The sequence below is a fragment of the Mobula birostris genome, chromosome 21 (assembly GCF_030028105.1).
Source record: "Mobula birostris isolate sMobBir1 chromosome 21, sMobBir1.hap1, whole genome shotgun sequence".
NCBI classification, from domain to species: domain Eukaryota; kingdom Metazoa; phylum Chordata; class Chondrichthyes; order Myliobatiformes; family Myliobatidae; genus Mobula; species Mobula birostris.
Genome location: NC_092390.1, coordinates 42,825,770 through 42,840,646, shown reverse-complemented (window position 1 = coordinate 42,840,646; position 14,877 = coordinate 42,825,770). Strand labels below are relative to the sequence as shown.

Genomic DNA, 14,877 nt, shown 5'->3' with positions numbered 1-14,877 from the left:
ACACTAGGGATGGGGTTCCTCTTGTCCCAACCTACAACCACACAAATCTCCACATCCAACACATAATTCTCTGTAACTTCCGCCAGCTCCAATGGGATCCCACCACCAAACACATCTTTCCCTCCATAGAGATGGCTTCCTATGCGACTCCCTTGTCCACCCATCCCTCCCCACTGAACTCCCGCCCTGCACTTATTCTTGCAAACAGAACAAGAGCCACATCTTCCCCTACACCTCCTCCCTCACTACCATTCTGGGCACCTAACAGTCTTTCAAATGAGACAACACTTCATCAGTAAATCTGTTGGGGTCGTCTACTGTATCCTGTGCTCCCGGTGTGGTCTCCTGTGTATCTGAGAGACCCGAGATAGATTGGGAGACTGCTTCATCAAGCACCTTCACACTAACTGCCACAAAAAGTGGGATTTCCTAGTGGCCACCCATTTCAATTCACATTCCGACATGTCAGTCCATGGCCTCCTCTGCTGCCACGATGAGGCCACACTCAGGTTGGAGAAGCAACACCTTATATTCTGTCTGGGTAGCCCCCAACCTGATGGCATGAACATTGATTTCACAAACTTCTGTTAATTCCCCCCCCTCCCCTCCCATTCACCATTACCCATTCTTGTTTCCCTCTCATACATTCTCTTCTTACCTGCCTATCACCTCTCTCTGGTGCTCCTTCCCTTCTCTTTCTCCTTTCTTCCATGGGCTTCTGACCTCCCCTGTCATATTCCTCCTTCTCCACCCCTTTATCTCATCCACAAATCAACTTCCTAGCTCTTTGTTTCACCCCCTCTCCTTGTCCTAGTTTCATCTATCACCTGCCACGTTGTTCCATTTCCCTCCTCACCTTCTTATTCTGACTTCTTCAACCTTCCTTTCCAGTCCTGATGAAGGGGTCTTGGCTCAAAATGTTGACTGTTTATTCCCAACCATAGACGCTGCCTAATCTGCTGAGCTCCTCTGGCGCATAATGTGTTTTGGTCTGGATTTACAGCATCCAGACTGTAAATCTGGAGGGGCGGGTGAGGTCTGGACCTGACGTCCCGTTCACCCAGGGAAAGTGTACGCACAATACATCGCCTCTCCTTTCCTGGTGTAGTGATCGCTGCGTTGTCACTGTCTGGCCTGCTAGGCAGGAGGCCACTGCAAATGGCCTCTCCTACATTACTGCGTCTGTAGCAACACCTTCTCGTCAGTGCCCACTGTTTCCAGCAAGCTTGTTACATCATGGTGCCACCGGGTGTCCGGCGGTATAACTGGATGGGTAGGCTGGGCTCGTTAGCTTTGGTTGGCAGCCAGCCTAAGAGAAGGACAATTCTGAATCCAAACCCGGGTAAGTGGGCTCGTTAGCCTTGTCAAGCCATCCACCTAGGAGAAGGACGCTCCGATGTAAATCCTATGACCCAAGGACCTCGCTGTCAGCGTCCCAGCTTGCTAGGCTATGGCAGATGAACCCCGGGTGTAAAGGGTGGGGCCAGTACCACGCACACTGTGCTCCACTTAATGTACCATTGCACAGGTCAAAGGACATGCCCACGTCTACGACCATCCTCCCTGACCATTCATCAAGCCCTGCAGCGATGAGAAAGGGGCGAAAACGGCTGGTGGAAGATGACACTGGAAGCCGCAGTTCCGATCCTGCATGCAGGCAGTTCAGGTGTATGGGTCGTCTGATGTTGTCCCTAGTGACAACGATATCATTCAGCAGCACCCTGAACAACCAAGCAGCCTTCTCTAGGGACAGCACTGCTTACTCCACACAGTGAGGGGCCTAGACGTGGGCAGCCCCCTTCCTAAATCTTCATTCGTGAAGCCAAGCCATGATAATGACAGCATCTCTACCTGTTGTGTCAAAGATGTTGACTATTTTCTAAACGGGGAGAAAATTAAAAAAATAGAAGTGAAAAGGACTTGGGAGTCCTCATCAGGATTTCCTCAAGGTTACTTTGCAGGTTGAGTTGGTGGTAAGGAAGGCAAATGTAATGTTAGCATTCATTTCAGGAGAACTAGAATAAAAAAAGCAAGGACGTAATACTGAGGCTGTGTAAGGCATTGATCAGACACAACTTGGAGTATTGTGAGTAGTTGTAAGAAAAGTTATGCTGGCATTGGAGAGAGTCCAGAGGAGGCTCACAAGAATGATTCTAGGAATCAAAGGGGTTAATGTATGAGGAGCATTTTTGATGTCTTTGGGCCTGTACTTGCTGGAATTTAGAAGAATGAGGGGCGGATCTCATTGAAGTCTATTATATATTGAAAGGCCTAGACAGAGAGTGTAGCAAGGATGGTTCCTGTAGTGCTGGAGTCTAGGACCAGAGGACAGAGGGATATCCATTTTGAACAGAGATGAGGAATTTATTAAGCCAGAGGGTAGTGAATCTATGGAATTCATTACTACAGATGGCTGTGGATGCCAAGTCATTAGATATATTTAAAGTGGGGTTTAATAGGTTCTTGATTAGCCAGTGTTTCAAAGGTTATGTGGAGAAGGCAGGAGAATGGGTTTGAGAGGGTGAATAAATCAGCCATGATGGAATGGTGGAACAGATGTGATAGACTGAATGGCCTCATTCTGCTCCTATGTCTTATGGTCTGGAATATACTTTCAGGCTACAGAAAAATAAGGAAGGGGGAGACTAGGACTGATGGAATTTCATGGGTTGCAGATTGGGATAAATGGGCATCTCCTGTGTCATAAAAATTAAGTAGGTCAACCCACATGCAGTATATTGTGTTTTGGGTTGCTTTTATAATGAAAGCCCTTTTTTTGTGGACAGGCTGTTGATTTGAATTGACATCTCAACGGGGCTTCAGCAATAAAGGGTCGAGGAGAGGTAGGTTATCTGATTAGAATACAGACAGAAAGAATGTACGTGAGGCCGGTTTTCTGTGCTCAGTGTCAGATGTGGGAGGTCCTGGAGACTCCCAGCCTCCCAGACGGCCACATCTGCACCAGCTGCATCAAGCTGCAGCTCCTTAGGGACCACATTAGGGAACTGGAGATGCAGCTCGATGACCTTCATCTGGTCAGGGAGAGTGAGGAGGTGATAGGAGCTATAGGCAGGTAGTCACTCCGGGGCCTGGGGAGACAGATAAGTGGGTAACAGGAGGGGGAAGGACAAGAAGCAGGTGCTAGAGAGTACCTCTGTCGCTGTCCCCCTTAACAATAAGTACTCCTGTTTAAGTACTGTTGGGGGAGACGGCCTACATGGGGAAAGCAACAGTGGTCGCGCCTGTGGCCCTGTAGCTCAGAAGGGTAGGGAAAGGAAAAAGATGGCAGCAGTGATAGGGGACTCTATAGTTAGGGGTCAGACAGGTGATTCTGTGGATGCAGGAAAGAAACACAGATGGTGTTTGCCTCCCTGGTGGCTGGGTCCGGGATGTTTCTGATTGCGTCTACAATAAATTGAAGTGGGAAGGAGAACAGCCAGAGGTCATGGTACATATTGGTACCAACGACATAGGTCAGAAAAGGGAGGAGGTCCTGAAAGCAGACTACAGGGAGTTAGGAAGGAAGTTGAGAAGCAGGACCTCAAAGGTAGTAATCTCAGGATTACTGCCTGTGCCACGTGACAGTGAGTATAGGAATGGAATGAGGTGGAGGATAAATGTGTGGCTGAGGGATTGGAGCAGGGGGCAGGGATTCAGATTTCTGGATCATTGGGACCTCTACTGGGGCAGGTGTGACCTGAACAAAAAGGACGGGTTGCACTTGAAGCCAGGGGGACCAATATCCTGGCAGCGAGGTTTGCAAAAGCTATTGGGGAGAGTTTAAACTAGAATTGCTGGGGCTTGGGAACTGAACTGAAGTGACGGAGGAAAGGGAGGTTGGCTCACAAATAGAGAAAGCTTGGAGACAGTGCAAAAGGGAGGATAGGCAGGTGATAGAGAAGGGACATACTCAGACCAATGGTTTGAGATGTGTCTATTTTAATGCGAGGAGTATTATGAATAAAGCGGATGAGCTTAGAGTGTGGATCAGCACTTGGGGCTATGATGTTGTGGCCATTACAGAGACTTGGATGGTGCAGGGGCAGGAGTGGCTACTTCAAGTGCCAGGCTTTAGATGTTTCAGAAAGGACAGGGAGGGAAGCAAAAGAGGTGGGGGCATGGCACTGTTGATCAGAGATAGTGTCACGGCTGCAGAAAAGGAGGAAGTCATGGATGGGTTGTCTACGGAGTCAGTGTGAGTGGAAGTTAGGGATAGGAAGGGGTCAACAACTCTACTAGGTGTTTTTTTTTATATAGACCACCCAATAGTCAACGAATTGACAATAAACTGGACTGGCCAAAGAACACTGAGGCTGTCTACAAGAAGGGTCAGAGCCGTCTGTATTTCCTGAGGAGACTGAGGTCCTTTAACATCTGCCGGACGATGCTGAGGATGTTCTACAAGTCTGTGGTGGCCAGTGCTATCATGTTTGCTGTTGTGTGCTGGGGCAGCAGGCTGAGGGTAACAGACACCAACAGAATCAACAAACTCATCCGTAAGGCCAGTGATGTTGTGGGGATGGAACTGGACTCTCTGACGGTGGTGTCTGAAAAGAGGACGCTGTCTAAATTGCATGCCATCTTGGACAATGTTTCCCATCCACTACATAATGTACTGGATGGGCACAGGAGTACATTCAGCCAGAGACTCAGTCCTCCGAGATGCAGCACAGAGCATCATAGGAAGTTATTCCTGCCTGTAGCCATCAAACTTTACAACTCCTCCCTTGGAGGGTCAGACACCCTGAGCCAATAGGCTGGTCCTGGATTTACTTCATTATTTACTGGCATAATTTACATTTAACTATTTAACTATTATGGTTTTATTACTATTTATTATTTATGGTGCAATTGTAACGAAAACCAATTTCCCCCGGGATCAATAAAGTACGACTATGACTATAACTAGTAACAGGGACATTGAGGAGGAGATAGGGAGACAGATTTTGGAAAGGAGTGATAATAAAAGAGTTATTGTGGTGGGAGATTTTAATTTCCCAAATATTGATTGGCCTCTCCCTAGGGGTTTAGAAGGGGTGGAGTTTGTTAGGTGTGTTCAGGAAGGTTTCTTGGCACAATATGTAGATAAGCCTACAAGAGGAGAAGCTGTACTTGATCTGGTATTGGGAAATGAACCTGGTCAGGTGTCAGGTCTCTTGGTGGGAGAGCATTTTGGAGATGGTGATCACAATTGTATCTCCTTCACCATTGCATTGGAGAGGGATAGGAACAGACAAGTTGGGGAAACGTTTAATTGGAGTAAGGGGAAATATGAGGCTACCAGGCATGGAAACATAAATTAGATACAGATGTTCTCAAGGAAACGTACGGAAGAAATGTGGAAATGTTCAGAGGATATTTGCGTGGGGTTCTGATTAGATGCGTTCCAGTGAGACGGAAAGGATGGTAGGGTACAGGAACCGTGGTGTACAAAGGCAGTTGTAAAACTAGTCAAGAAGAAAAGAGCTTACAAAAGGTTCAAAAAATTAGGTAATGATAGAGATCTAGAAGATTATAAGGCTAGCAGGAAGGAACTTAAGAATGAAATTAGGAGAGCCAGAAGGGGCCATGAGAAGGCCTTGGCGGACAGGATTAAGGAAATCCCCAACACATTCTACAAGTATGTGAAGAGCAAGAGGATAAGACGTGAGAGAATTGGAGCAATCAAGTGTGACAATGGAAAAGTGTGTATGGAACCGGAGGAGATGGCAGAAGTACCTAATGAATACTTTGCTTCAGTATTCACTATGCAAAAGGATCTTGGTGATTGTAGGGATAACTTGCAGTGGACGGAAAAGCTTGAGCATGTAGATATTGAGGAAGAGGATGTGCTGGAGCTTTTGGAAAGCAGCAAGTTGGATAAGTCACCAGGACCAGATGAGATATACCCCAGGCTACTGTGGGAAGCGAGGGAGGAGATTGCTGAGCCTCTGGCAATGATCACCAATGGGGACGGGGGAGGTTCCGGAGGATTAGAGGATTGTGGATGTTGGTCCCTTATTCAAGAAAGGGAGTAGAGATAGCCCAGGAAATTTTAGACCAGTGAGTCTTACTTCAGTGGTTGGTAAATTGATGGAGGAGATGCTGACAGGCAGGATTTATGAACATTTGGAGAGGCATAATACGATTAGGAATAGTCAACATGACTTCGTCAAAGTCAGGTCGTACCTTACGAGCCTGATTGAATTTTTTGAGGATGTGACTGAAGACAATGATGAAGGTAGAGCTGTAGATGTAGTGTATATGAATTTTAGCAAGGCATTTGATAAAGTATCCCATGCAAGGCTTATTGAGAAAGTAATGAGGCATGGGATCCAAGGGGACGTTGCTTTCTGGATCCAGAACTTGCTTGCCCACAGAAGGCAAAGAGTGATTGTAGATGGGTCGTCATCTGCATGGAGGCTGGCGACCAGTGATGTGCCTCAGGGATCTGTTCTGGGACCCCTACTCTTTGTGATTTTCATAAATGACCTGGATGGGGAAATGGAGGGATGGGTTAGTAAGTTTGCTGATGACACAAAGGTTGGGGGTGTTGTGGATAGTGTGGAGGGCTGTCAGATGGAGTTCAACCCAGATAAGTGTGAGGTGGTTCATTTTGGTAGGTCAAATATGATGGCAGAATATAGCATTAATGGCAAGACTCTTGGCAGTGTGGAGGATCAGAAGGATCTTGGGGTCCAAGTCCATAGGATACTTAAAGCCACTACGCGGGTTGACTCTGTGGTTAAGAAGGCATATGGTGCATTGACCTTCATCAATCATGGGATTGAGTTTAAGAGCTAAGAGGTAATGTTCCAACTATATAGGACCCTGGTCAGACCCCACTTGGAGTACTGTGTTCGATTCAGGTCACCTCACTACAGGAAGGATGTGGAAATCATAGAAAGGCTGCAGAGGAGATATACAAGGATGTTGCCTGGATTGGGGAGCATGGATTGGGAGTAAACTCAGCCTTTTATCCTTGGAATGATGGAGGATGAGAGGTGACCCCTGACAGAGATATACAGGATAATAAGCGGCATTGATCATGTGGATAGTCAGAGGCTTTTTCCCAGGGTTGAGATGGATAGCACGAGAAGCCATAATTTTAAGGTGCTTGGAAGTAGGTACAGAGGAGATTTCAGAGGCACGTTTTTTTACACAGAGAGTGGTGAGTGTGTGGAATGGGCTGCCGGCGGCATTGGTAGAGGCAGAAATGATAGGATCTTTTAAGAGACTCCTGGATGGATACATGGAGCTTAGAAAAATAGAGGGCTATGGGTAAGCCGTGGTAATTCTAAGGTAAGGACATGTTCAGCAGAGCTTTGTGGGCTGAAGGGCCTGTATTGTGCTGTAGGTTTTCTATGTTTTCTAAAGAGGAAGACCTGCCACATTTGAACAGTATTAATCCTTATTAAACTTGAGTTGGTCAATCAGGGCAACATCAGAGAGCACTTTTCCACATAAGGAGTAGTAGGACAATCTATCACTCTCTCTTGAAGTTCTACTGATAATAGGTCAATAGAAAATGTCAATATGGAGAATAATAAGCCTGTACAAAGCAAAGGTATTGAAGAATATTTAACCAAATTGGACAGGGAGCATTTAGATAGAGATCAACTCTGATCTTTTTGAATTGGTGGAACAGGCTCAAGGAATGGAATGATCTACATCTGTTCTTGCATTCCTTTCTTTTGGAAGATAATCTTTTTTTTAAATTTTTCATGTAAAAATGTGTTTTTTTATAATATGTTTCAGAAAGGAAGGTTCTAATCCAAATACAATATTTCCAGCGTCAAAAGCCTATGATGTGTCCATTCAGGCAAAGAGAAAGGAAGAACTTAAACTAGCTGCACTGAAGGAACTCAAAGAAAAGCAAGCAATTATTGAACAGAGGAAACTGTGAGTACCATATTTCTTTGTCAACATCAATATTCAAATGCAGAATGCAGAACTTTATAATGATTTGCTGATGAATATGTAAGGTGTGTGTGTGTGTCCCAATAGTTATAGTGGGAGAGTCTACAACAGAAGGCTCAACCTCAAAAGGAAGGATGCCCCTTTAGAGCAGAGATGAGGAGGAATATTTTTTGCTGGAGGATGGTGAATTTGTGGAATTTATTACCACAGACAGCTGTGCAGGCCAAGTCATTGAGTATATTTAAAGTGGAGGTTGATAGGTTATTGATTTGTAAGGGTGTCAAAGGTTATGTGGAAAATGGAAAATGAAATCTAAGTTTGTCATAACCCAATGGCAGAGCAGACTTCTTAGACTGAATTGTCTAATTTTTCTCCAATATCTTCTGTTTTTAATATTGGATTGAATCCAATTTGAAGTAATAAGGCAACTTGGAGAGAAACACACACTTATGGGGCTTGTTTTTAACTGTCCTATGTGACCCTTTATTATGCATTACCTGTTTAATTGTATATGATTTCACTATCAAGAATTCCTAAGCTTTCTCCCAATAAATTCTAAAGTTCGAGCTGGTAAGATACAAAAGATGCATCTGGACTTTAAACTCACAGCTGGTGTGAATAACTCACAACTGTCTGCTGATTCTACCCATTAATGAACCAAGTCAATGCAACACAACAGAATCTAGATGTGCAATAGAAACCCTATCAAAATTTTCAGACTGTTATGTGAGCACAAAAATGAACAACAGGAAATCAAATCTATAAATGTTAAGGCTTTTTAAGTATGCCCATGTCAGATCTTTTAATTAGCTCACTGATTTTAGTTATTTATTTTAGAAGCTGTGTAATACAGTAACCTTGGGAATTCATTATTTGTATTTTTTTATTCAATCACAGGATGTTGGCTTTGCATTGTCTAAATGCATACATAATTGTCCTTCAGAAAGTGGTGGTGAACTTCGTCTTGAACTATTGCAGTCCGTGAGGTTTGGGTATATCTACAATGTTGTTAGGGAGAGTGTTTCAGGAATTTTTGATGCAGCAACTATGAAGGAGTGGTAAAAGTTTCCAAGTCTGAATAGTATGTGGTTTGGCAGTTAACTTCCAGATAGTGGTGTTCCCAGGCAGGTTGAGGTCATGGATTTAGAAGCTGATGTTTAAGGAGTTTGGGTGAGTTTTAGCAGTACGTGCTTTAGATGGTACAGTCTGTTGTTATTCTGCTTCCTTGCTGAGATGTGTGATAGCATACACCCAACTTGCTTGAAAGAGTGCCATTTCAACAATAATTAATTGCTCAATATCATTTAGGGTGTAGCAACCCTAAGAAGTGGGTTACTATGCCCTATATGATGATGAGCTCCTGATCGTTGTTGAAACTGCATTCATTCAAGCAAGTTGGGGGTATGCCATCATACTCCTGACTTGAACCTTGTTGTGCGTGAATGAAGTCACCGGAGAAAAGTACTGGCAGATATGAAGCAGCTTTATTCAACAAAACAAAAAACAGCAGGCATCATATGGAGATGCTTTCAGTTGAAAGATCTGGCTGGCCCAATGTTCAGCTTAAAATCTTACGTGCTAAATATAAAAGGCCAATTCTATATTTACAATGTATCTACGATGTTTTTTTTGAAACTACACACAAACTTCACACCTCCTGATTTGCACCCATGCCACAGACATCCAGATGAATTTTAGTCAGCATTGTCTGGTCTGGGATTCATGGCTTTTAGGAACCTATTGTTCAGAGCTGCACTCCAATTAAATTCACAATTTATACTCAGACCCAAAGACTGGAAGCCAAAGTTATTTGCTAAATGTAAATGTGCTAAACCCAAAAATCACTCTAACAAGCTTTATAAATAGTGGTTGGCCTTGGTGAATTAGGAAGCTCAAATTGTTCACCACATGATTGCAAATGTCACTCCACTCTTCAAAAAGGGAGAGAGGCAGAAGGAAGGAAACTATAGGCCAGTTAGTCTGACCTCAGTGGTGGGAAGATGTTGGAGTTGATTATTAAGGATGAGGCCTCGGGGTACTTGGAGGCACATGATAAAATAGGCCATAGTCAACATGGTATTACAGGAAAGATTCTCTAGTACAGGTACAACAGTGGCTGATTGGCAGGAGCAAAGAGAGGGAATAAAGGGAGCCTTTCCTGGCTGGCTGCTGGTGACTGTTGCTATTCCACAGGTGTCAGGACCAATTCTTTTTATGTTATATGTCAATGATTTGGATGATAGAATTGATGGCTTTGTTACAAGGTTTGCAGACGATATGAAGATAGGTGGAGGAGCAGGTAGTTTTAAGGAAGTAGAGAGGCTACAGAAAAATTTGGACAGATTAGGAGAATGGGCAAAGAGGTGGCAGATGGAATACAGTGTCAGGAAGTGTTTGGTCATGCACTTTGGTAGAAAAAATGAATGGGTTGACTATTTTCTAAATGGAGAGAAAATACAAAAGAAAAACTGACTTGGGCAAAGTGACTTGGGTTAATTTGCAGGTTGAGTGTGGTGAGGAAGGCAAGTGCAATGTTAGCATTTATTTCAAGAGGGCTAGAACTTAAAGGCAAGGATGTAATGTTGAGACTTTATAAAGCACTGGTGAGGCCTCACTTGGAGCATTGTGAGCAGTCTTGCGCCCCTTACCTTAGAAAAGATTGTTTATATTCTAATATACGAATTAATCTAATCTATATGAATACAGGGTAAGGAGTTTGTTAATGTTATTCAATATACTGTATCTGGTATTATTATATTTTTTATTTTGCTTTATAATATGGATTCTCTTGGACTCTATTCTGTATAGAAATCAATAAAAAATATTGGAAAAGAAAAGAAAGGATGTGCTGAAACTGGAGAAGGTTCAAAGGTGGTTCACAAAAGTTATTCCAAGATTGAATGGCTTGTCAAATGAAGAGCATTTGATGGCTCTGGGCCTGTATTCACTGGAGTTCAGAAGGATGAGGGATGACCTCATTGAAACCTATTGAATGGTGAAAAGCTTTGATAGAGTAGATGTGGAGAGGATGTTTCCTTTGGTGGAAGAGTCTAAAACCAAAGGATACGGTCTCAGAATAGAGGGGTGTCCTTTTCGAACGAGGATGAGGAGGAATTTTTTAAGCCAGAGAGTGGTGAATCTGTGGGATACTCTTTGACACAGGCAGCCGTGGAAGCCAAATCTTTATGTACATCTAAGGCAAAGATTGATAGATTCTTGATTAGTCTGGGCATGAAGGGATGCGGGGAGATGGCAGGAGATTGGTGCTGAGAGGAAAATTGGATCAGCCATGACGAAATGGTGGAACAGACTTGATGGGCCAAATGGCCTAATTCTGCTCCTCTACCTTATGGTCTTGTGGATTCCTACATCTGACCTATTCTTGTAGTCACATAACATATATGGGTATTCCTGTTCAGTTTCTGGTTAATGGTAATCCCCAGATACTGATAGAGGCTTTCAGTTGTAGTAATGCCATTGTATATCACTGGGTTATGGTTAGATAATTCACTTGTTGGTATCATCATTGACTGGCATGTGTGTGTGGCGCAAATGTTACATGCACCTATCAGTCCATGTGTTGCTGTATTTGGATAAATTGGTCACATACTGAGATACATTGAAAACTTGTCTTGCATACCATTCATTCAGATCAATTCTTTACAAAGGTGCTTTGATGTAGTACAAGCTAAAATAATAAAAGTGCAAGAAAAAAAAGTATTACAATTACAGATAGAGTGCAGTGCAAGCTCATTATGAGGTAGATTGTGAGGTCAGGAGTCCATTTTATCGTACTTGGGAACTATTCAGTAGCCTAATAATACTGGGGTAGAAGCGTCCTTGAGCCTGGTGGTAATTGTTTTCAGGCTTTTTTAGATCTTCCACACAGTGGGGGAGGGGATGAGAGAATGTCTGGAATGGGTGTGGTCTTTGATTATACTGACTGCTTTACCGAGGCATTGAAAAGTGTAGACACAGTCCATGGAGGGGAGATTTGTTTCCATGATGTGCTCAGCTATGTCCACAATTCTCTGCAGGTTCTTGTCACAGGCAAAGTAATTGTCATACCAAGTCACGATGCATTCAAATAGGATGCCTTCCATGGTGTATCAAACAAAGTTGGTAGATATGCCAAATTTCTTGACTGCTTCATTGTCTGAGGAGTGGTAAATGGTGCTGAACATTGTACAATCATTATTAGGTATTCTTACTTACTGAAGGAAGGTTATTGAAGAAGCAATTGAAGATGATTAAGCCTGGGATTCTCCTGCAGAGATGACCTATGGCTGAGATGATTGACCTCCAGTCTTCTTTTGTGCTAGCTATGATCCCAACCAGTACAGGGTTTTCCCCCTGTTTCCCATTGATTTCAGTTTAAGCAGAGCTTTTTGATGGCATGCTTGGTCAAATTCTACATTAATATCAAAGAAAGTTATTCTTGCTTTTCCTCTACAGTTCAGCTCTTTTATTCATATTCAGACCAAGGCTGTCATGCAGTCAGGAGCTGACTGACTTTGGTGGAACTCAAACTGAACCCAGACATTGTCAATTAAAGATTTTGAAAATTTTCTTTGAGCTAAATATTACATATAAAATGTTAATTGATTTTGGTTCTAACAATATTCAGTTTTGTTTCTTAGTTTATTACAGCTTAGAATATTATATAGTTCAAGTCTGTTTCCATTGTAATTTAAATTAACTTCTCATTCTGCTCCATGACAATAGTTCATGATATGGAATTATAAAACATTCTCACATTTTTGTTTGATATCATTTATGACCAGAGTTAGTTTCTTTTGCTTTGTCTATTTCAAAAATTAATAGAAATAAAATCGATGTTTACATATTTCCAGAGATTACAAAGTATTGAAGAATTGGAGGGATAAAGCTAAGCTGTTGCAAGAAAAGAAAGAAAAAGAAAGAATCCAAAGGTCTCCACATCTATCAGAAAAGAACATGGTACTTGATTATAAAAATGTTCAGACTTTTCCTTTCAAATTAATTTATCATTTGTCAAGTTTTTTATTACTTATTGAAGGAAGATCATTGTTGAAGCAGTTGAAGATGAATGCTTTATTAAGAACTGAAGTAATTTGTCATAGGTTATCCTCAAGGAACTCAGAGCAATCAAAACATACTGTTAAATGTTATGGGTCATTGCTGATGCCTGCAAATTAAATACTTCACCCAGGAAAGGAGATGGAAAATCTATCCTATGATAAAATGGGTATGCTTTTACATTTATGGTGAAGTACAATGAAGTTGATGTCACCCACTTCAGATCACTTATTATAATTTATTCTGATTGCAGGATCAAATTCTAGAGTCTCTTTTCTGATCGTGGCTACTGTAACCACTGCTCTCTTTCGCCCTTATATTCATGATTAATTACACAGAATCACTGCTGATCACAATGTAAAGAATGGCTGCATTCTGTTTTTGTCACAGCCATACACAGCACCCTTAAGTGGTTGTCAAGTTTATTAAAAGGGTAATGTACTGTATGCGCAGAACAAGAATGACAACGGAGTAATATGTGACAGTTTTGGGTTTTCTGATTGCAAATTTCTAAACTCAAAGAAAGATCTTGGGTCCTACCCGATTATAGATAGCCACAGGTACCCTCACTTAAGGGAGGTTATACTTCTCTGTTTATCCTTCATGGCAAGTTTCTCCCCCTCCCCCCCCACACACCAAGAAGGAGATACCTCCTGCTGATATAGTAATTTAAACACTGTATTTCCATTTTCAGTGATACATATTTAAATCCAAGCCACAGTCTTAAAACACATTTAAAAATCAGAGGATTTGTATCTTAAGACCATAAAACATAGGAGCAGAATTAGGCCGTCTGGCCCATTGAGTCTGCTCTGCCTTTCAATCATAGATGATCCTTTTTTCTTCTCCTCCTCAACCCCAGTTCCTGCCTTCTCCCCATAACCTTTGATGCCATGTCCAATCAAGAACCTATCAATGTCTGCCTTAAATACACCCAATCACTTGGCCTCCACAGCTGCATGTGGCAACAAATTCCACAAATTCACCATCCTTTGGCTAAAGAAATTTATCCGCATCTCTGTTTTGAAAGGGCGCCCCCCTATCCTGAGGCTGTGCTCTCTTGTCCTAGACTCTCCCACGATGGGAAACATCCTTTCCATATCTGCTCAATCTAGGCCTTTCAACTTTTGAAAGGTTTCAATGAGAGTCCCCCCCTCATCCTTTTGAATTCCAGCGAGTACGGATCGAGAGCCATCAAAAGTTCCTTGTATGATAACCCTTCCATTCCTGAAGTCATCCTTATAAAAGGCTTACAAATCACAAACCATTTCTAAAACACAAAGGACTTATAAAACACAGGGACAATTCCTACAAGCTAAAAGACATACCCATGTGCCACAGACAAACCAGTCACCCGTCACAGAAATTGAAGGCAGAGGAATGGATTCTAGTTATCTCATCATCTTCTTGATATTCCTGAACCATTCCTAAAAAACCTGATCTACTGTCTAAATTTATACTATTTCTCTGCAACTTGGATGACTTCACAAATATGTGTATTCTTTTAGATGCCTTTTAACACAAGTGTTCTAAAAATTTCTGGAAACAGAATTCTCAGGTATGCTGTGAAGCTAACCCCATGAATACATAAACCTTTCAACTTGTTAAGAAGTCAGCTATAGATAGGCTAAACAATAATATCCACCTGGCCTGCAAGCTTCCTTAAAATAATAACTTAGCCAGTGTTGTTTTTAGACAGCCAGTGCTTGCTTGCAAAGCTGGCTTTTCAACTTCAAAGTAAATACTTCTTTCCAATTACATTAAGAACTGAAGACTGGCTCCCATTTACGACCAGAAACTAAATTTAAAAGATAGTGGGTTGAAAGTTTAACTTATTCAAAAACAGCACTTTGATCTTCAGAAATATCATCAGCTGTTTAGAAAGCTGAGCTTGGCAAAAAATAAGGCCCCCCTTTCCCA

At 42.3% G+C, this 14,877-nt stretch overlaps 1 protein-coding gene across 3 annotated transcripts in view; it reads left to right on the top strand.

Annotated features, from left to right (window-relative positions):
- Positions 1-14,877, top strand: part of LOC140185961 (leucine-rich repeat-containing protein 27-like) — an 83,320-nt gene that overhangs the window by 53,336 nt on the left and 15,107 nt on the right. For all 3 annotated transcript variants that reach the window (XR_011882757.1, XM_072239769.1, XM_072239768.1), the window contains exons 6-7: positions 7,738-7,881; positions 12,753-12,858. Coding sequence is in view for 2 of the 3 variants with exons in the window: in XM_072239769.1 (XP_072095870.1) it covers positions 7,738-7,881; positions 12,753-12,858 (250 nt within the window). In the remaining variant the exon portion in view is untranslated. The remainder of the gene's footprint in view (positions 1-7,737; positions 7,882-12,752; positions 12,859-14,877) is intronic.